This window comes from Pavona decussata, unplaced genomic scaffold, assembly GCF_977016875.1.
Source record: "Pavona decussata unplaced genomic scaffold, jaPavDecu1.1 SCAFFOLD_234, whole genome shotgun sequence".
Taxonomy (NCBI): Eukaryota; Metazoa; Cnidaria; class Anthozoa; order Scleractinia; family Agariciidae; genus Pavona; species Pavona decussata.
The window spans coordinates 2,820,405-2,842,139 of record NW_028145639.1 but is presented as its reverse complement, the minus strand read 5'-3'; the positions used below and the strand labels follow the sequence as shown (position 1 = coordinate 2,842,139).

Sequence of the window (21,735 nt, the reverse complement as noted above, 5' to 3'; positions counted from 1 at the left end):
TGAAAATTGACAACTCATACTACTACGATCAATTTTTTTTTATTATTGAAGCAGCGTCGACTACTCTAGTTCAGCTATTTACAACACTTCACTATTTTACTTTTCTTTTTCATCTAAAACCGACTGCCAAGTAAAGTTCTGCTTGTCTAGAGTACACCCAAGTAATATTAAAAGTAATATTTGTTTCAATTTGTAGTGATTGGCATCATGACATCATGTTTCTACCATGATAAAATGTCCTACAGTGAGATGCAGCTTTGTGATGTGTGCAGTTGACTGGTTTGGGTTGAGTTCCAGAAGACTGATGCTCTGTTTTAAAAAGAAAAAGCTTTTACAGTCAACTAACTCGATTAACCTTTTTTAACGTCTTACCCATCCCCCTTTTTTACGTTTAGCGTCAAATGCGTTAACTGATTTAGGGTCGGTCGGTATGATTTTTAATTATAATGAGGCCCAAACATAAAAATCAGGAGTGGTATGGAACTCGGAGGCCCAGCAACCCAGCACCGTCGCCGTGGAGCCTGGAAACAATGACGTGGTCACAAAATCAACATGGCGGCAATGGAGGTCGAAAAAAGACAAGATCCACGTGGTGGTAAAAATCAAATGAAAACATGGAAAAAAATATTCCGCTGTAAGAAAAGCCGTTATTTAATCTGTATTAATTTTGCAAAATTTTCAATTTTGAAAAAGTTGGGTCTGTTGGACGACGCTAAACTGAAGAAAAAGGGGAGTGGCATAACGCGAGTTCAAATTTTTCATATTTTGAGGTTATCGATTAAAATTTTGGTCGTTCTTAGCTATCAGTGCACCTTATTAAGGCCCTACAAAAACGAAAAAACACCACTTAGGTTTAACCGCTGTAGCCAAGTGTAATCGATTTTGTTTTCTCACTTACAAACCTTTGAAAAGAAAACAACTCATTTCTTTTTTTTCTACCTTACAACTAAAGACTTTTCAATATTTGTGTTGAGCTCAGCAAAAACACATTTAAACTATAAAAAATATTCAATTTCCACTTTAGTTTAAACTGATTATCTATTATCAAGTCTATTATCGAGTGGAAGTGTTCAGCGAAGTCATTTCTCTTCCGGTTTGTGCCATCCACCCTCGTTGCGAATGTAAAACTGGTACGCTGCTCGTAGACCAGACTCCAAGGCCCCCTGAATCCATCCTGCAGCAAACGAGAGGCCTTCACCAGCAAAAAAGATGTTAGCCATAGGTTCCATCATGTAGCGCACGTTTAGGTACTGGTTGGGTTTGAGCAGGGTATAGGCTCCTTGAGCGGTTGGATGGTTGTACCATGCGCAGACGGCTCCCGTTTCAACCTGGTTTTTGATCTGTGGGTGGATTGTGGCTATTTCCTCTACTGCCTCGTGTAAAGCAGTGGCAGGATCAAGGGAGCCAAAGAGTAAGGCTTCCGTCTTCCACGTGTAAACCAACAGGATGCCTTTTTCTCCAGGGTGCTCTCCTTCGACGTTGGTTGGATAATGGAGCTGCCCGATTGGAAGATTTGTTTTTGAGAAGCCTCCATAAATGCCCTCATCCTCCCAGAATCTGGTCTTAGTCTGTATGAATAGTTTGGTTGCTGGACCGGTAAAGATGTCCTCTATGGCCTTGTGGAATTTCTTTGGGGGGGGCTCGGTTTTTTCATCGCGGGGTGTGTACTTGATCTGCCTAAGAATGTTGATTGGAGATGCGACGATGACAGCATCTCCTCCGAAATGGAAAGGTTGTCTGCTGTTGCTGAAATAGCCTTTTACCTTCACGTGATTTTTATCAGGATCATCTTCATGAAATTTGTAGATAATCTCTTTGACTGTACGGTTGAAGTGAATTTTATCGTGAAGGAACACTTCAGGATTCCAGCCTCCGTTGTCTTTTTTGGTGAAGGCTTCTGGCAACAAAAACATGCCACCTTCGATGCGGTGCATGTCTGGTGACCACCACTGTCCCAGTTGTTCTCGGAGGTATTGCACAAGGCTTTGATCAAGCTGCTGTGTGTAGGAAAAGACAGAGTAGGCAGTGATGGCAGCTTCAGGCCAGGGAAGGTACTTCTTGAGCTCTTCAAGGTTTGTCAAACAAGCCTGGCTATTCAAGGTTTGTTTTTCTTTTTGAACATTTTTCTTGACTTTTGTCATGACTGCTTCGTAGGTACTTTGCAGGAAGCCATCGAGTGGAAACTGACTCCAGACATTAATCCACTTATCCCAGGCTTGACATGGTGTAATGTCAGAATCGTGAAGCAAGGCAATCAGCTGGTCTGTCACTACCTGAGTGGTGCGATTATAATATTCATCTGCAATTAGATAAAGATGAAGTTATAGTCAGAAATACCATCTGGACAAAGCTAATTCAAAATGCTTTAGAACTAACAAAGGTATTTTGCAGCATGAGAATGCGATGTAGATCATCGTCTCTTGTTTGCAGTTGTATCGAACAAAAAGGATAAAGAAAGAAGTCGATCGCGATTTTCAGTCCAATAGATAATGTTGCAGCTGTTATATAAATTCGCCTGTTCTAAGGACATCACGTGGTTTTTTCTTCCATAACCTCATCTTTCTCTTTTAATTGTTTTGAATGCAGCGCATTTTGGTGCCGAACAAAGGCAATTAAAACTCGTATTTTCAATCATACATTCGGACGGTTTCCGGCTTATCACATTAACTACCCTGATTGGTTTTAAACACTTTTTACTCCTTAAATTCTATTTTATATTTCACACCTTCTTTTTGCCCTTCCTGGGGCTGTGCAATTTTACGGGATTCCGTTGTGTGTCAAAAGCAAGGTAAACTTGTTTTAGGAGTGGTTTATCTTCCTGTGCCTCTAGAATACACTAATGGTGCATCTCAAAACTGAAATTTGCAACTACTATAGACATCTGCAGCGCTTTTTAAAACTTACCGATACTTGTGACGTCTTCCACTCCATTCTTTTTTAGGGTAGCATCCCATCCAGGCCAAAGGTCATCCAAATGTTTTTGATTCCAATCTGTTAAATACACGAATTGGAAATTACGCCAGAGCATTTCATTCCAAAATATAACAGTTTTTCACTATATACCTACTAAATGGTGTAAATTTAGCTGTATCGCGTAAAAAATGTACAAGTCAGCGTCGTGTTGAAAGGTATGGCCATTGCAGACCGTTGTACTTCAGTCAGTTGTTCAGTTCATCAAGCCCCAAATTCTAAAACTCAGTTTCACTCTCAGAGAGATAAACTTGCTTAAATATAGGGCTATCTGGATGCAGGGCTTGGAAGGGTCACATCCGACTTGGAGGAAAGACATTTGACGTTGGAGCATTAACGAGTAGATTTTATATATGTGTCATAAAGCTTACTTTCTATAGTACCAGCGTTTTCGTTATACAGTTAAATTCTATTTCATATTTCACACCTTTTTTTTGCCCTTCCTGGGGCTGTGCAATTTTACGCGATTCCGTTGTGTGTCAAAAGCAAGGAAAACGCATTTTGGGAGTGGTTTAACTTCCTGTGGCTCTAGAATACACTAATGGTGCATCTAAAACCGAAGCTTGCAACTACCATGGACAGCTGTATTCTGTTGAATACACGAATTGGGAATTACCTTTACATAATTTACCTAAGGTTAGCTGTAAGTAAGCGACGTGTTGTAAGGCCAGGCCACTACACTTCAGTTTATCAGCCCCAAATTCTAAAACTCGATTTCACTCTTAAAGAGATAAACTTGCTGACAAAACAGGGCTACCCCTCAAGCTAAGGAGGGCTACATCCGACTTCGCGGGAAGACGTTTGACATTGGAACATTAATTAGTAGATTTTATTTACTTGTCATAAAGACACTACTCTCTCAGTGCCTTTCTTTACCCAGGTGTATAATGGTTTCCGGCGAACTTAATGCTGAGGGTAATTAACACTTGCGATGGACCAGCATCCCACCCAGGTGGGGGGGGGGGGGGGGGAGAGGGTTAGAAATACTCTCAGTCGCTTCACGCTACAGAAACCGGGATACCTTTCGGTCTGATGGGGCCCCCTTGGCTCATATGCAGACTTTACCTTTCACTATAAAGCTCACCTTCTATACGAACAGCCTTTTCGTTATAAAACTTGAGATAAGCCTTCTCACTGTAGTTGGCAAAACGTGCCAAGGGTAGCTTGAACCGCTTCGTAGCATAAAAATCTGTCAGGAAATGGGTCTTGGTGTCCGCATCAGGGGAACACGGTAGCCTCATGGCACCAGCTGCAAATGAAATGAATAGAAATGCAAAAGGGTTACGAAATCAACCAATGAGGATAGTTCATAGGCAAATAAAATCACGTCTCCCTCAATCGACTATTATACTTACCCTCACCGTGGAGTCCCTTTGCAAAACCATCTTTTTCCCCGAGGGTGTAAACTCTGCCACCTACTCGCGTCTGGCTCTCTAATACTATCACGTCGTGTCCAACTTGCGCCAACTCAAATGCAGCCACTAGCCCTGCCATTCCGGCTCCAACCACAATCACTGTCTTCGGCTTTTGCGTCCTTGAATACAGCTTAGGGCACTGCCCGCTACCTTTTTGGAAAGCGTAATTTAGGCCTCCTGTAGCAATATCCATCAACAGTGGTTTTAAAAGGTCGCTTTGTTGAACAGGTTCTTGCTCTTCTTTAATCTTAGCCTTTTTGATCTCATCGATCTTTTGACCTTCTTTGGCAGCTGCATACATTGTATGGTGTAGGCTTTTCTTTGCATCATCCGGATAGTTCCCTAGATCTCCAGTAATCCAGTTTGGTTCGTTCTTTAGCAAACCCCTACCCAATCGCTTAGCGGCATCCTGATCTGTTTTTGTCGTCATCGTGAATTCTCAGCTGTAGATATCAAAGAGATTCTGTTAGGATCTCAATGGGGTTAACCATTAGCCTTAAAACAGGGTAAAGATTTAGCCGTGAAGTGTAAAATTGGAAAACTTTAAACGTTAGCCGTAAAAATTGTTAATCGTAAACCAATTTTAACCAGAAAAGTAAAAATCTCAATATCTCTTGTCAAGATTTGTTGTGTCTTGTCTTGTACAGAGAAAAGCCGGGAGTCATAGTAGTAGCAACATTGTTTACAATTCTTATTATAATACGATATGATAACTTTACTTATACAAGGTATTTCCATCAGTCAATTTATGATAATCAACTGGCTACCTATCTTCCTTACTACAATAAAAAAATAACAATCTTAAAAAAATAAAAACTGCTTTCCATGGATGCCGTGTAGAAAAAGCCAAGAACAGTTATTTGACTGCCAAAAGAAACACGACTGACTTGTATGTTTTTACCAATGACCTTCAGTCAGATGAAGAATGATGATGAAGTCAAAACAGAATGCTTTAATGTGAAAGTCAAAAGCCATGAATACTTTGATTTGATGTCATTGGGCGAGATGAAACCCCAAAAAGCAAACAAATTAATGTTGTCTCAATCAGTCACAATATTACGTTTCGAAACTTTTCCCACAAACGACTGTAACCCTGTAGTATTTTCATTACTTATTTATCCTGTTTTATTTTTGCAAGGATTGTGGAAATTCGAGCAACTTTGAAAAAGGTGAGGCACAAAGACTGGCGGCCTTGGCTTCAAAACCGGACAGCCATAATATTCAAATTTTTTTTTGTGAAAGATTCTGTTTGAATAACCAAGGTAATTGTTACAAGGAAAACAATTTGCTTAAGTGGCTTGGCTTGGCGTTTGTTTTCGTTATAGCACTATTATTGCCCCCGCAGGGTTTTGGCCCAGAGGCCAAAACCCGAGGAGGCACCCTAGGATTCCCCACGTGTATCGGATAAGGAATTTCAAAATGTAAGAAAGTAAGTACTGTAAGTAAATTTGTTAGTATGCGAAAAAAAATCTCGATTTGATCAAACTAGGCGCGCACGGTGGTCTCGGGTAATATTTCAGCAAGCGCGCAAGGTGCTGTCGGGTAGCTGTCATTCTGCAACCACGAGGTCTTCGAGCAGCGCTTGATGGTCTTGTGAGGAAGAGTTTGCATTTCGTCGTCCTCTAGCAGCATTTCGACTTCTTTCTAGCAGTGTTTCAAGGTCTTGCAACCACAAGTTCGCATTTCGCCATCATTTAGCAGCATTTCAACCACGAGTTCGCGTTTTGCCATCTTCTAGCAGAGTGTCAAGGTCTTGCAACCACGAAATCACGTTTCGCCATCTTCTGCATCTTTAGCAGCCTTTCAAACCACGAGTTCACATAATTATACATACAATACGTTGCTGATTCACAAAACAAAACTGCATGACTGTAATAGATTTCAATGTCAAATTTACAGAGAAATATGCTACCCAGTTACATGGATGTTAACTTCAATAAATATTCAAACGTTTCTTTTTTAACATTCGTATGCACAGTATTTATATCCAGTAAAAACCATATACAGGTGTTAAACAGATCTTCAAAAGCGGGGGCAGCTCAAGTGAAAACTATGAGTAGTTTTAATCAGACACTTGCCATAAATACAAAGTGTAAACCGCAAATTGCGTCATAGGTGTCATGCCCTTACGCTTTTGGAAGCTTCTATCACGAACGCTCAAGAATGAAGCTTATAAAACGCGTCATACAACTGCAGTACAAAGTCTGAGAATTACTTCATTTCTTAGAAACTTTTACTCCAGAAAATGATTCAGATGGAATACGAGAGGGAATAAGAGCTCAATCAATCAAACACGTCAGAATCAGTTAATGAAATAGAGGTAAATTAATTAATTTAAGAATGGCACTCCCCTAATTACAAAATGATGTCTATCAGATTAAAGAACGTTAAACTAAACGGGCGGAATATCATTCAGCACAGCAGTGTTATTGTCAGGAATTAATGTGTCCATTGAGACGCTGACCATAGGGAACGGTCAAAGGGAAGGAATAGAGGAATCCGTATGCGACTCCCTAAATAGGAGGCCAAAAGTTTGACCAAAAATCTCTTTATTACGAATACGGTTTACCGCTACTCGATTGGAAGCAGTTGAAATTAATTTTCCAAAGATTTATCGTATTTCTTTTCTTCGTTTCAGAAAACACAGTTTTACAGTGGTGGAGGGGAGAGGGATGGGATGTTGGAGTTCAGCCCCTTTTCAAATATCAAATAATTAACATTGTTGGAGGCCGAAATTCACTTGAACATTCCTTACTAGCTACATTTGCAAGACAACTTCCGCCATGCAATGACTGGATCAGCCCAACAAGGAAGGTCGCTGATCAAACTCGCGTTGGAACACGAATGCTTTGTTTATGACCCTCAGCTTGTCTTCTCTAAAAGTTAACTTCTTCCTTAGAATTAGACCAGGCGTCTTAAAAAGTTCCTTTACGTCCATCACACCCTTGCGCTCAAAATAATATACCTCTGAATTTTTAACGTTTGTTGCAGCTGATGCCGACATAGTTATTTGCACATTGCTTCGAAAACAGTCTGTTATGGACTGTTATCTTCGGAACCACGGGCAAGTCGATAGTAGAGCTCCAGGGTTTAAGACACTAAATGGTACTTTTCTATGCAAACGTCAAGGAGCCCTCCCTGGACTGTCAGTTGTAACACTGTGCCCAGCCTTTTGATACCAAGAACAGTTATTTGACTGCCATAAGAAACAAGATTTCTACTTGTATGTTCTTTCCGGTTGTAACTTCAGTCAGACAACAAAGTATTAAAGATCTTGTGCTTGAATAATGGAATTAAAAACTGTCGCAACGACCCGGGCGCAACGAAAGCAAAATGCTTCAATGTGAAAGTCAAAAGCCATGAATACTTTGGTTTGAGTTTGACAGGTCGATGATTGAGTAGCCGCCAATCAAATGCGTCCCAATAAGCTTTCAGAGCTAAATTTGTTATGACAGTTTAATTAAGTTTGTTATCAGATGCCAGATGAAACCGCAAAGGAAACAAACAATGTAACGTTGTCTCGATTAATCCGATAACTTTTCGGTCCAAAAATAAGACTGTAACCCCGTAGTTTTGTTACTTCTTATTTAACCTGCTTTATTTGTGTAGGCAAGCTGGAAATTCGAGCAACTTTAAACAAAATGAGGCTCAAAGCTGCACTAGCAGACTTCCAGCCTGGGCTTCAAAACCAGACAGCTCTTGGCATAATATTCAAATTAGGGTATCTGTAAAACGCGGACCGGATGGCTGCGGATGGCGGATGCGGATGGCGGATGCGGATGGCGGATGGCGGATGGGAAAATGCGGATGGAAAAATGCGGATGACAAAATAAAATAAAAAAATGAAAAAAATGAAAAAATGAAATAAAATAGAAGGTATAAATATATAAATAGACAGATTAACAAGGCATAATGGGGTTGACAGGCCTACGCGACTCTCATGTGCGTGTTTAACCTAAATAAGAGTTTTGCCCTCAAAGACCACCCTTTTCTCTATGAAAAGAGCGGTGCTCCCGGTAAAATTTTCTTTTAGCGCTTGATTTTCTTCTTATTAAATGCCATCTATGATTTGGAGGATTCGCGCGATAGACACTGAACAAAGCCATGTGTTTAACTGTCGCATGTGTTGTAATTGATCTCAAAGGTCATTTTGACCTCTTGTTGTTACGTTTCCGTTTATAATTTAGCGACTGTCGTTCTTATGCCGTTTGTGGCATTTAGTTTAGGCTTGGTATGGCTCATTTCAGTGCGTCTGGTGACAGTATAGCCTCTCTTTTTATCGTTGTAAGGATAGGATTTGAGAACGGATCAAGGGACAAATAACCGTGATAAGAAGCACAGCATCTTGCAACAAAAGCAAATAGCCGGGCCCGGCAATCTGACAAAAGCTGCAAGATAATGTATAGTGATTACACGGTTCAAATCCTATCCTTACAACGATAAAAAGAGAGGCTATACTGTCACCAGACGCACTGAAATGAGCCATACCAAGCCTAAACTAAATGCCACAAACGGCAAAAGAACGACAGTCGCTAAATTATAAACGGAAACGTAACAACAAGAGGTCAAAGTGACCTTTGAGATCAATTACAACACATGCGACAGTTAAACACATGGCTTTGTTCAGTGTCTATCGCGCAAATCCTCCAAATCATAGATGGCATTTAATAAGAAGAAAATCCAGCGCTAAAAGAAAATTTTACCGGGAGCACCGCTCTTTTCATAGAGAAAAGGGTGTTCTTTGGAAGACATAACCCGTGAGGGCAAAACTCTTATTTAGGCTAAACACGCACATGAGAGTCTCGGCGTAGGCCTGTCAACCCCATTATGCCATGTTTAATAGAAGAAATACAAGTGAAAAACCGGGAAGCAAAGAAAGCGATTCAACGAACGAAACGCAAGGAGTATTAACACGTCGTCTTATGAAGACTACCGACTAAAAGCAAATTGATGATTGGTTTAGTGGTATCTTTAAGTCCCAGCGCCATTCTTTGTTTACTGGCGGTTTTTTTCGGGTAACGTTAGTCCTTTGTTTATTGTTGTTGTTATTTTCCATTCAATTTTTTTCTTCCTGTTAGTCTGTCTATTTATATATTTATACCTTCTATTTTATTTCATTTTTTTCATTTTTTTATTTTATTTTGTCATCCGCATTTTTCCATCCGCATTTTCCCATCCGCCATCCGCCATCCGCCATCCGCATCCGCCATCCGCATCCGCCATCCGCAGCCATCCGGTCCGCGTTTTACAGATACCCTTCAAATTATGCTCTGTAAAGAAATTCTGCTTGAATGACGAAGGTAACTGTTGCAAAGAAAACAGGATGCTTAATGTGCTTGGCGTGAGGTCTGTTTTTATTTTAGTCTGACGCTTGGCATAATGCAAAGCGTAATTCGCAAATTGCGCCATAGGTGCCATGCCCTTAAAGTGAACCTTTGCCATTTTAGAACCATTTACGTGCGCATCTATCACGAACGCTCAAGAATAAAGCTTATAAGATGTGTCATACAACAACACCAAAACGTTTTTGAAAAGTGTTCCGTTTCTTCTAAATTTTAGGTCAGGAATGAAATACCAGAGAGAATAAGACTAGAGTTTAATCATTAACAAAATAATGTGCACAATGTGAAAAAATACAACGAATTATGAATTGTGATTACAAATACTATATCTTCTATGTCAGGAAAGCGAAACAAAACGGGAGGAACTACACTTGACTGTCGTGTTACTATTAGAAAAGTGTCCTTAAAAGTATATTGGAAAATTAACTGAGAGAATTGCATTCTTACAATACAAAATCAGCAACTGCTGATAACTTTTACGTAATGCCCTTCTTAACTAGAAACACAATGATCACCACTATCTAGATTCGGGGAAATTTTAAGGAATAATTTACCAAACAATTGAAACGACTGAAGCACAGGTAATACTCAGCATACAAATACTACATCATGTTCCCCCTGGCGTTTATGTCGGATTCATTTTCAATTGGTGCGACGTTCATTAAGAACATTTCCATTTTCAGACAGTAGAACGACGGTATGATATAAGAAAAGTTAACATATAAGTAATTATTGGAAATAAAATCCAAAATGTCACTCTCTATCCTCATCGATCACAGCCACGACGTTTCTTCAATGACTAATTTCGCAATTGGATTTGTTTGGCACGTTTTACGGTCTGACAGTACGGTGGAACAACCCACTTTTTAAACAAAGCTGCTCGCTGCAAACTGATACGTTTTACCGATTGCTGAGCCATAATGATGGCGGTGCCACCTGCTTTGACAAGAACTCCACGACTGATATTCCATGGCTCAATGAGTTGGCTGTTATCTGTCGCCCCTTTCATCGCGAAATCTGCAAGCATCTTTCCAATAACAGGCACAAACTTCATACCCCATCCACCTGTAAAAGGACGATGCGGTTATTGCTGCGTGCTTCTGGTAGAAAATCCAAAACAAAACCGACACCGTCGTCGTCTGTATCACTGGATTCAGCAAAGGCAGCAATGCATGTTGAATGCTCTTCAGGTAATAGTTTGGAGCTAAGAGAAGGCATTGATTTCTTCACAAAGCCACTAGTGAAGCTTAGGGCGTCTTGATCGAGTGGCCTGTCGCTTACGTCTGGAGGATCAAACTTGAACTCAAATCTCCTGCTTGATGTGAATGCTGAACCAACTCTGGCGTAATGTGGCCGCTTCTTTTCGCTCGGGAAACAGTAGTATAGGTTTAGGTCGTTCTCTTTCGGTTGACCAAAGAAGAACCAGATGGGCCATTCATTCATTGAATCTGAAGGCGCAGAAGGGCTTCTGTTGAAGTATGTGGAGCTCCACAGATAGATGGTGAGGTTGATCCTCTCCGAGAAGGTGGGTGTTAGAGCTGATAAGATGTCGTTAACATAGCTGCCAGGCGTCAGGATCACGTTCTTGGTGCGGATGCATTGCGGCTGCTGATCGATCCACACTCTCACCTCATCATCCAAACTGTGATCAATGCATTTGACAGGAGCATTTCAACTAGTTCAGCTTTACCTGAACATTTCAACATCTTGTAAAGGCCTTCAATAACTGCAGGTACATTTATAGTGCCCCCATCCCGCACCAACATACAGAGCTTTTGGATTATCGATGTCCTTAACCGCGTCAGAAATAAAAGAAAACCGCTCATCGCTCTGAATTGCCTCTTTGCCTTCAAGCAAATCGTAGTCATCTTCATCAAAGTTTCCTGTGAAACCAGCTCATGGATAGGGATAAGTGCAGAGACGGTAACAGAAGATGAATCGGTGGATTTGGAGTGTTAGAAGATATTTGGAACGTTGAGAAATATGAAAAAAAGCGAGCCACTGAACTGGCAAAAGCCTGTAAAAAATGGTTGCAGTGCAAAGCTGCATATCATTCATGATTTCGTTCACTAAGTGACAACCGTCCTTAACGGAATACCCCCCATTCAAAATATCAAATAATTACCATTGTTGGAAGCCGAAATTCGCTTGAACATAGCCTGCTAGCGATGCAAAAACACTTCCGCCATACAATGACTGAATTCAATCAACAAGGATGCCGCTGATGATCAAGCTTGCCTTCAAACGCGAATGCGTTGTTTGTGACTTTCAGTTTGTCTTGTCTAAAACTTAACTTCTTCCTTAGAATTAGACGAGGTGTCTTTAAATGTTTCTTCATGTCCACCAAATCCTTGCGCTCAAAATAATATACCTCTTAGTTTTAAGAACCCTTGCTGCAGCTGATGCTGACACAGTTATTTACTCATTGAAAAACATTGTTTGGAAAGAGTATGTTATGAACTTGTCTTCGGACCTGCAGACAAGTCGATAGTAGAGCTTCAGTGTTTAAGACACTAAATGGTACTTTTCTATGCAAGCCTCAAGGTCCCCTCTCCGACTGCATCAGATTTAACATACCCAGCCTTTTGATGCCAAGAACTGTTATTTGACCGCCAATAGAAACAAGACTTCTACTTGTATGTCCTTACCGGTTGTAACTTCCGTCAGGTAGCAAGGTAGTAAAGAGCTTGTGCTTGAATAACGAATTCAAAACTGTCGCAACGAAAGCAAAATGCTTTAATGTGAAAGTCAAAAGCCATGAATACTTTGGTTTGAGTTTGACAGATCTATGATTGAGTAGCCGCTAATCCAAAGCGTCCCAATAAGCTTTCAGAGCTAAATTTGTTATGACAGTTTAATATAGTTTGTTATCAGATGCCAGATGAAACCGCAAAGGAAACAAACAATGTAACGTTGTCTCGATTAATCCGATAACTTTTCGGTCCAAAATAAGGCTGTAACCCCGTAGTTTTGTTACTACTTATTTAACCTGTTTTATTTGTGCAAGCAAGCTGGAAATTCGAGCAACTTTAAACAAAATGAGGCTCAAAACTGCACTAGCGGACTTCCAGCCTGGGCTTCAAAACCAGACAGCTCTTGACATACTGTATTCAAATTACGTTCTGTAAAGAACTTCTCTTCAGTAAATGACGAAGGTTAAACTGTTTCAAAGAAAACAGGATGCTTAATGTGCTTGGCGCGGCGTCTGTTTTTATTTTATTCTGACGCTTGGCATAATGCAAAGGTTAATTCGCAAATTGCGCCATAGGTGCCATGCCCTTAACTGTAAACCTTTGTTAAGAACCGTTTACGTGCGCATCTATCACGAACGCTCAGGAATGAAGCTTAAAAGATGTGTCATACAACAACACCAAAGCGTTTTTGAAAAGTGTTCTGTTTCTTCTAAAAATAAACCTCAGGAATGTAATATGTACAAGACAGAATAAGACTAGAGCTCAATCATTAACAAAATAATGTGCACAAAGTGAAAAAATACAGTGAATTATGCTTGGAATGACACTCCTGTGATTTCAAAATACTGTATTTTCTATATCAGGAAAGCGAAACTAAAAAAGAAGAACTAAACTGACTATTATTTTGCACTGTATTGTTACTATTAGAGAAGTGTCCTTAAAAATCGGCGTGTGGTGTGGTGTTTCTGCATGATTTGAAAAAGCGTCTGTATGTCTCGCGGAGTTAGAGGGCTCCATCATTCATCCATGGACGACAACTTGGGCTATCATGAAAGCATAAATTAAATGTGCAGTATATTGGAAAATTAACTGAGAGGTGCATTCTTACAATACAAAATCAGCAACTGCTGATAACTTTTACGTAATGCCCTTCTTAACGAGAAACACAAAGATCACCATTATCAAGATTCGGGGAAATTTTAGGAATAATTTACAAAACAATTGAAACGACTGAAGCACACGTATTTCTCAGAATACAAATACTAAATCATGTCCCCCCTGGCGTTTTTGTGATTCATTTTCAATTGGTACTACGTTCACTGAGAACATTTCCATTTTCAGACCGTAGAATTGACGACGGTATGATATAAGAGAAGTAAACATGTAAGTAATTGGAAATAAAATCCAAAATGTCACTCTCTACCCTGCATTGACCACAGCCATGACGTTTCTTCAATGACTAATATCGCAATTACATTCACTGCACGAAAAAACGCCTTTGCGCACATCAAATGTGTGGTTAAAGACTGTCAAAGGCCGCCTTTGATTACCTTTGATTCGAATCACAGGTGACAAAGGCCGCATTTGATTCACGGTGGATTCAAATTTGTTTCGAATCAAAGATATCATATATTTGATCCACCTTTGATGCGCGTCATAGGCGGAGTCAAAGTTGTTTGATTTAAATTTGACGCGCGTCAAAGGTATGGTCAAAGTTGTTAATACATTTGAACTCACTTTTGATTCGAGTCAAAGGTATATGCAAAGGCGTCACATATTTGATGTGCTTCAAATGTGTTGTCAAAAATGTTATTATATTTGACCTCATCTTTGATACGGATCAAAAAAAGAGCAAATCCAATTTTTCGTGCAGTGATTTGTTTGGCAAGTTTTACTGTTTGACATCTACGGTGGGCCAACCCCAAAATGGCACTTTTGGATTGCAACCACAACGTTTCTTCATTTCGATATTTTGGAGAGTTTTACTATTTCACTACTTATTTTGTTCTTCCTACGGGCCAACCCACTTTTCAAACAAAGCTGCTTGCTGCAAACTGGTACGTTTTACCGATTGCTGAGCCATGATGATGGCGGTGCCACCTGCTTTGACAAGAACTCCACGACTGATATTCCATGGCTCAATGAGTTGGCTGTTATCTGTCTGCCCTTTAATCGCCAAATCTGCAAGCATCTTTCTAATCACAGGCACAAACTTCATACCTCATCCACCTGAAAAAAGGACGATGCAGTTATTGCTGCGTGCTTCTGGTAGAAAATCCAAAACAAAACCGACACTGTCGTCGTCTGTACCACTGGATTCAGCAAAGCCAGCAATGCATGTTGAATGCTCTTCAGGTAATAGTTTGGAGCTAAGAGAAGGCATTGATTTCTTCACAAAGCCACTAGTGAAGCTTAGGGCGTCTTGATCGAGTGGCCTGTCGCTTACGTCTAGAGGATCAAACTTGAATTCAAATCTCTCGCTTGATGTAAATGCTGAACCAACTCTGGCGTAATGGGGCCGCTTCTTTTCGCTCGGGAAACAGTAGTATAAGTTTAGGTCGTTCTCTTTCGGCTGACCAAAGAAGAACTAGATGGGCCATTTATTCATTGAATATGAGAGCGTAGAAGGGCTTCTGTTGAAGTATGTGGAGCTCCACAGAGAGATGGTGAGGTTGATCCTCTCCGAGAAGGTGGGTGTTACGGCTAATAAGACGTCGTTAACATAGCTGCCAGGCGTCAGGATCACGTTCTTGGTGCGGATGCATTGTGGCGGCTGATCGATCCACACTCTCACCTCATCATGCAAACTGTAATCGGTGCATTTGACAGGAGCATTTTCAACTTGTTTAGCTTTACCTGAACATTTCAACATCTTGTAAAGGCCTTCAATAACTGCAGGTACATTTATAGTGCCCCCATCCCGCACCAACATACAGAGCTTTTGGATTATCCATGTCCTTAACTGCGTCAGAAATAAAAGAAAACCGCTCATCGCTCTGAATTGCCTCTTTGCCTTCAAGCAAATCGTAGTCATCTACATCAAAGTCTCCTGTGAAACCAGCTCATGGATAGGGATAAGTGCAGAGACGGTAGTTGAACCAAAAACAGAAGACGAATTGATGGATTTGAGGTATTAGAAGATATTTGGAACGTTGAGAAATATGAAAAACGAAAAAAAAAAAAAAGGCGAGTCACTGAACTGGCAAAATAAATAGCGTGTAAAAAATGGTTGGAGGACAAAGCTGCACATCAATGGATTCAATCAACAAGGATGGCGCTGATGATCAAGCTTGCCTTCAAACACGAATGCGTTGTTTGTGACTTTCAGTTTTTCTTGTCTAAAACTTAACTTCTTCCTTAGAATTAGACAAGGTGTCTTTAAAAGTTTCTTTATGTCCACCAAATCCTTCCGTTTAAAATAATATACCTCTTAGTTTTTAACTCTTGTTGCAGCTGATGCTGACATAGTTCTTTCAGTGCACATTGAAAAACATTGTTTGAAAAGAATCTGTTATGAGCTTGTCTTCGGACCCGCAGACAAGTCGATAGTAGAGCTTCAGGGTTTAAGACACTAAATGGTACTTTTCTTTGCAAGCCTCAAGGACCCCTCTCCGACGGCATCAGATTTAACATACCCAGCCTTTTGATGTCTAAAACTTAACTTTTCCTTAGAATTAAACGAGGTGTCTTTAAAAATTTCTTCATGTCCACCAAACCCTTGCGCTCAAAATAATATACCTCTTAGTTTTTAACCCTTGCTGCAGCTGATGCTGATATAGTTATTTGCACATTGAAAAACATTGTTTGAAAAGAGTCTGTTCAGTATGAACTTGTCTTCGGACCCGCAGACAAGTCGATAGTAGAGCTTCAGGGTTTAAGATGCTAAATGGTACTTTTCTATGTAAGCCTCAAGGACCTCTCCGACGGCATCAGATTTAACATACCCAGCCTTTTGATGCCAAGAACAGTTATTTGACTGCCAATAGAAACAAGACTTCTACTTGTATGTCCTTACCGGTTGTAACTTCCGTCAGGCAGCAAGGTAGTAAAAAGCTTGTGCTTGGATGACGAAATCCAAACTGTCGCAACGAAAGCAGGGTGCTTTAATCGGTAAAAGTCAAAAAGCCATGAATACTTTGGTTTGACTTTTACAGGTCGATAAGTGAGTAGCCACCAATCAAATGCGCCCTAATTAGCTGTCAGACTTTGAAAACTAGTGTTATGATACTTGAATCAAGTTTGTTATCACGAGATGAAACCCCAAAAAGCAAACAAATTAATGTGTCTCAATCAGTCACGGTAGTACGTTTCGATAACTTTTCCGTCAAAAAATACTGTAACCCTGTAGTTTTTTTATTACTTATTTATCCTGTTTTATTTTTGCAGGGATTGAGGAAATTCGAGCAACTTTGAAAAAGGTGAGGCACAAAGTTGCATGAGAGCGCACTGGCGGCCTTGGCTTCAAAACCAGACAGCCATAATATTCAAATTTTTTTTTTGTAAAGAGCTTGTACTCGAATGACCAAGGTAATTGTTACAAGGAAAACAATTTGCTTAAGTGGCTTGGCTTGACGTTTGTTTTTCGTTGTATCATTATTATTTTAATCAGACACTTGCCATAATACAAAGTGTAAACTGCAAATTCCGTCATAGGGGTCATGCCCTTACGCTTTTGGAAGCTTCTATCACGAACGCTCAAGAATGAAGCTTATAAAACGCGTCATACAACTGCAGTACAAAGTCTTTGAGAATTACTTCATTTCTTAGAAGCTGTTACTCCAGAAAATGATTCAAATGTAATACTGGAGGGAATAAGAGCTCAATCAATCAAACACGTCAGAATGTAAATGAAAGAGGGTGAATTAATTAATTTAAGAATGGCACTCCCCTAATTACAAAATGCAGTCTATTTTAAGAACGCTAAACTAAACGGGCGGAATATCATTCTGCACAGCAGTGTTACTGTCAGGAATATGTCCATTGAGGCTCTGACCATAGGCAATGGTCAAAGAGAAGGGAGAGAGGAATCCGTATGCGACTCCTTAAATAGGGGGCCAAATGCTTGACCAAAAATCTCTTTATAACGAATACGGTTTACTGCTCAGTACTCGATTGGAAGTAGTTAAAATTTATTTTTCCAACGATTTATCGTATTGCTTCTCTTTGCTTCAGAAAACACAGTGTTACTTTTACAGTGCCGGGTGGTGGAGAGAGGGATGGGAGGTTGGAGTTCAAAGCTCCTTTCCAAATATCAAATAATTAACATTGTTGGAGGCCGAAATTCTCTTGTACATTCCTTACAAGCTACATTTACAAGACAACTTCCGCCATGCAATGACTGGATCAGCTCAAAAAGCAAGGTCGCTGATCAAACTCGCGTTGAAATACGAATGCTTTGTTTATGACCCTCAGCTTGTCTTCTCTAAAAGTTAAGTTCTTTCTTAGAATTAGACCAGGCGTCTTAAAAAGTTCCTTTACGTCCATCACACCCTTGCACTCAAAATAATACGCTTCTGAATTTTTAACCTTTGCTGCAGCTGATGCCGACATAGTTACTTGCACATTGCTTCGAAAACAGTCTGTTATGGACTGTTATCTTCGGAACCACGGGCAAGTCGACAGTAGAGCGTGGCAGGGTTTAAGACACTAAATGGTACTTTTCTGTGCAAGCGTCAAGGACCCCTCCCTGAAGTGTCAGTTGTAACATTGTGCCTAGCCTTTTAATACCAAGAATAGTTATTTGACTGCCAAAAGAAACAAGACATCTACTTTTATGCTCTTACCGGTTGTACCTTCAGTCAGACAGCAAAGTATTAAAGATCTTGTGCTTGAATGACGAAGTCAAAACTGTGGCAACGAAAGCAAAATGCTTTAATGTGAAAGTCAAAAGCCATGAACACTTTGGTTTAATTTTGACAGGTCGATGATTGAGTAGCCGCCAATCAAATGCGTCCCAATAAGCTTTCAGAGCTAAATTTGTTATCAAACTTAAATTAAGTTTGTTATCAGATTCCAGACGAAACCGCCAAGAAAACAAACAATGTAACGTTGTTTCGATTAATCCGATAACTTTTCCGTACAAAATAAGGCTGTAACCCCGTAGTTTTTTTTATTTGTGCAAGCAAGCTGGAAATTCGAGAAACTTTAAACAAAATGAGGCTCAAAGCTGCACTAGTGGACTTGTAGCCTGGGCTTCAAAACCAGACAGCTCTTGACATAATATTCAAAGTATGGCTGTAAAGGACTTCTGCTTGAATGAAGAAGGTAACTGTTCAAAAGAAAACAGGGTGCTTAATGTGCTTGTCGTGGGGTCTGTTTTTATTTTAGTCTGACGCTTGGCATAATGCAAAGCGTAATTCGCAAATTGCGCCGTAGGTGCCATGCCCTTAAAGTGAACCTTTGCCATTTTAGAACCATTTACGTGCGCATCTATCACGAACCCTCAAGAATGAAGCTTATAAGATGTGTCATACAACAACACCAAACGTTTTTGAAAAGTGTTCCGCTTCTTCCAAAAATTTATGTCAGGAATGAAATACCAGAGAGAATAAAACTAGAGCTCAATCATTAACAAAATAATGTGCACAATGTGAAAAAAAACAATGAATTATGATTGGAATGACACTCATGTGATTACAAAATATTGTATTTTCTATATCAGGAAAGCGAAACTAAACGGGAAGAACTACACTGACTATTATTTTGCACTGTAAAGTTACTATTAGAAAAGTGTCCTTAAAAATCAGCGTTCCGTTAAAAAAACCCTTTGTGGTGTGGTGTTTCTGCATGATTTGAAAAAGCGTCTGTATGTCTCGCAGAGTTATAGGGCTTCATCATTCATCCATCGACGACAACTTGGGCTATCATGAAAGCATAAATTAATTGTGAAGTATATTGGAAAATTAACTGAGAGGTGCATTCTTACAATACAAAATCAGCAACTGCTGAAAACTTTTACGTAATGCCCTTCTTAACTAGAAAAATAAAGATAACCATTATCTAGATTCGGGGAAATTTTAAGGAATAATTTACAAAACAATTGAAGCGACTGAAGCACAGGTATTTCTCAGAATACAAATACTAAATCATGTCCCCCCTGGCGTTTTTGTGATTCATTTTCAATTGGCGCGACGTTCACTGAGAACATTTCTATTTTCAGACCGTAGAATTGACGACAGTATGATATAAGAGAAGTTAACACATAAGTAATTGGAAATAAAATCCAAAATGTCACTCTCTACCCTGCATTGATCACAGGCATGACGTTTCTTCAATGACTAATGTCGTAATTAGATTTGTTTGGCAAGTTTTACTGTTTGACATCTACGGTGGGCCAACTCACTTAGAAGAAGAACGACTGTATGATATCAGAGAAGTTAAAATATAACTAAATAGAAGTAAAATCCAAAATGACACTTTTGGATTGCCACCAAAACGTTTCTTCACTTGGATATTTTGGAGAGTTTTACTATTTCACTACTTATTTTGTCCCTCCTACCGGCCAACCTACTTTTCAAACAAAGCTGCTCGCTGCAAACTGGTACGTTTTTCCGATTGCTGAGCCATGATAATGGCGGTGCCAACTGCTTTGACAAGAACTCCACGATTGATATTCCATGGCTCAATAAGTTGGCTGTAATCTGTCTTCCCTTTAATCGCCAAATCTGCAAGGATCTTTCCAATCACAGGCACAAACTTCATACCCCATCCACCTGTAAAAAGGACGATGCGGTTATTGCTGCGTGCTTCTGGTAGAAAATCCAAAACAAAACCGACACCGTCGTCGTCTGCATCACTGGATTCAGCAAAGCCAGCAATGCATGTTGAATGCTCTTCAGGTAATAGTTTGGAACTAAGAGAAGGCATTGATTTCTTCACAAAGCCACTAGTGAAGTTTAGGGCGTCTTGATCGAGTGGCCTGTCGCTTACGTCTGGAGGATCAAACTTGAACTCAAATCTCCTGCTTGATGTGAATGCTGAACCAACTCTGGCGTAATGTGGCCGCCTCTTTTCGCTCGGGAAGCCGTAGTACAGGTTTAGGTCGTTCTCTTTCGGTTGACCAAAGAAGAACTAGATGGGCCATTCATTCATTGAATCTGAAGGCGCAGAAGGGCTTCTGTTGAAGTATGTGGAGCTCCACAGATAGATGGTGAGGTTGATCCTCTCCGAGAAGGTGGGTGTTAGAGCTGATAAGATGTCGTTAACATAGCTGCCAGGCGTCAGGATCACTTTCTTGGTGCGGATGCACTGCGGCTGCTGATCGATCCACACTCTCACCTCATCATCCCAACTGTAATCAATGCATTTGACAGGAGCATTTTCAACTAGTTCAGCTTTACCTGAACATTTCAACATGTGTTTAAGGCCTTCAATAACTGCAGGTACATTAATGGTGCCTCCATCACCAACATACAGAGCTTTTGGATTATCGATGTCCTTAACCGCATCAGAAATGAAAGAAAATTGCTTATCGCTCTGAATTGCCTCTTTGCCTTCAAGCAATTTGTAGTCATCTACTTCCAACGCTTTGAGGTTTTCTGCAGCCTTGTCAATGTTGCCCTCACTGCTTTCGACAGTAGCATCGCCAAACCAAAGGCAGCCTGTTCTATCCAGAAGGGAGCTGTCATCCAACTCTTGCATGAGTTTGTCCCATTCTTTACTTGACTCGATAGCCAGTTCGCAAAGATATCGCTCTGAGTAGCAGATGCGAAATTGGCGACTAAACCCAGGACTTGATCCATATTCGTTTTTAAATTGATACTTCTCGATGACCATTACTTTCTTTCCCTCTTTGACAGCGCACTGATATGCTGCGGATAATCCCATGGGGCCACCTCCCACCGCGATCACGTCGTATAATTCAGAGTAACTCGCAGCCATGATCGTTTATATTGATGCTCTAAATTTCTGTTGTGGATGAACTGTGAATGGAATGATGCAAAGTATACTAAGACCTAGTTGTTAGGAGCCAAAGGTGTCACTGACGTCTCAGACGTTAGGAGAAGTTCAATTGCGCATAATAATCATTTGACTGCCAAAAAAAAACACAACTTCTTATTGTATGTTCTTACCGGTTGTAACTTCAGTCAGACAGCAAAGTAGTAAAGATCTTGTGCTTGAATGACGAAGTCAAAACTGCTGCAACGATAGCAGGAAGCTTTGTAATGTGAACTGTAGTCAAAAAGCCATGAATACTTTTGGTTTAATTTTGACAGGTCGATAAGTGAGTAGCCACCGGCCAATCAAATGTTTTGTTATGACAAGAAAGCCGCTGCGGGTAAAAAGGCGGAATGAGTTTGCGGAATGGCATGTGGC

General features: G+C 40.2%; 1 protein-coding gene and 2 pseudogenes across 3 annotated transcripts; all 3 read right to left on the bottom strand.

The window, feature by feature from the left end:
* Nucleotides 1-847: 847 nt before the first annotated feature.
* Nucleotides 848-18,380, bottom strand: LOC146458175 (uncharacterized). Of its 2 annotated transcripts, none has more exons than XM_085091114.1 (5): nt 18,204-18,380; nt 4,326-4,828; nt 4,055-4,219; nt 2,905-2,991; nt 848-2,299 (listed from the first exon to the last, which is right to left on the bottom strand). In XM_085091114.1, exons 2-5 carry the CDS (start codon nt 4,813-4,815, stop codon nt 1,080-1,082), a joined length of 1,962 nt encoding a protein of 653 aa, XP_084947240.1. In that variant the 5' UTR covers nt 4,816-4,828; nt 18,204-18,380; the 3' UTR covers nt 848-1,079. The 2 variants fall into 2 exon arrangements, with proteins under 2 accessions (XP_084947240.1, XP_084947241.1); XM_085091115.1 differs by lacking the exon at nt 18,204-18,380 and adding an exon at nt 12,376-12,503.
* LOC146458176 (putative bifunctional amine oxidase DDB_G0291301) lies at nt 9,719-15,292 on the bottom strand (annotated as a pseudogene).
* Nucleotides 14,345-21,626, bottom strand: LOC146458174 (putative bifunctional amine oxidase DDB_G0291301; annotated as a pseudogene). The gene is made up of 3 exons (XR_014858302.1): nt 21,492-21,626; nt 19,763-21,341; nt 14,345-14,467 (listed from the first exon to the last, which is right to left on the bottom strand). The product of XR_014858302.1 is annotated as a putative bifunctional amine oxidase DDB_G0291301 (transcript).
* Between the last annotated feature and the right edge of the window lie 109 nt (nt 21,627-21,735).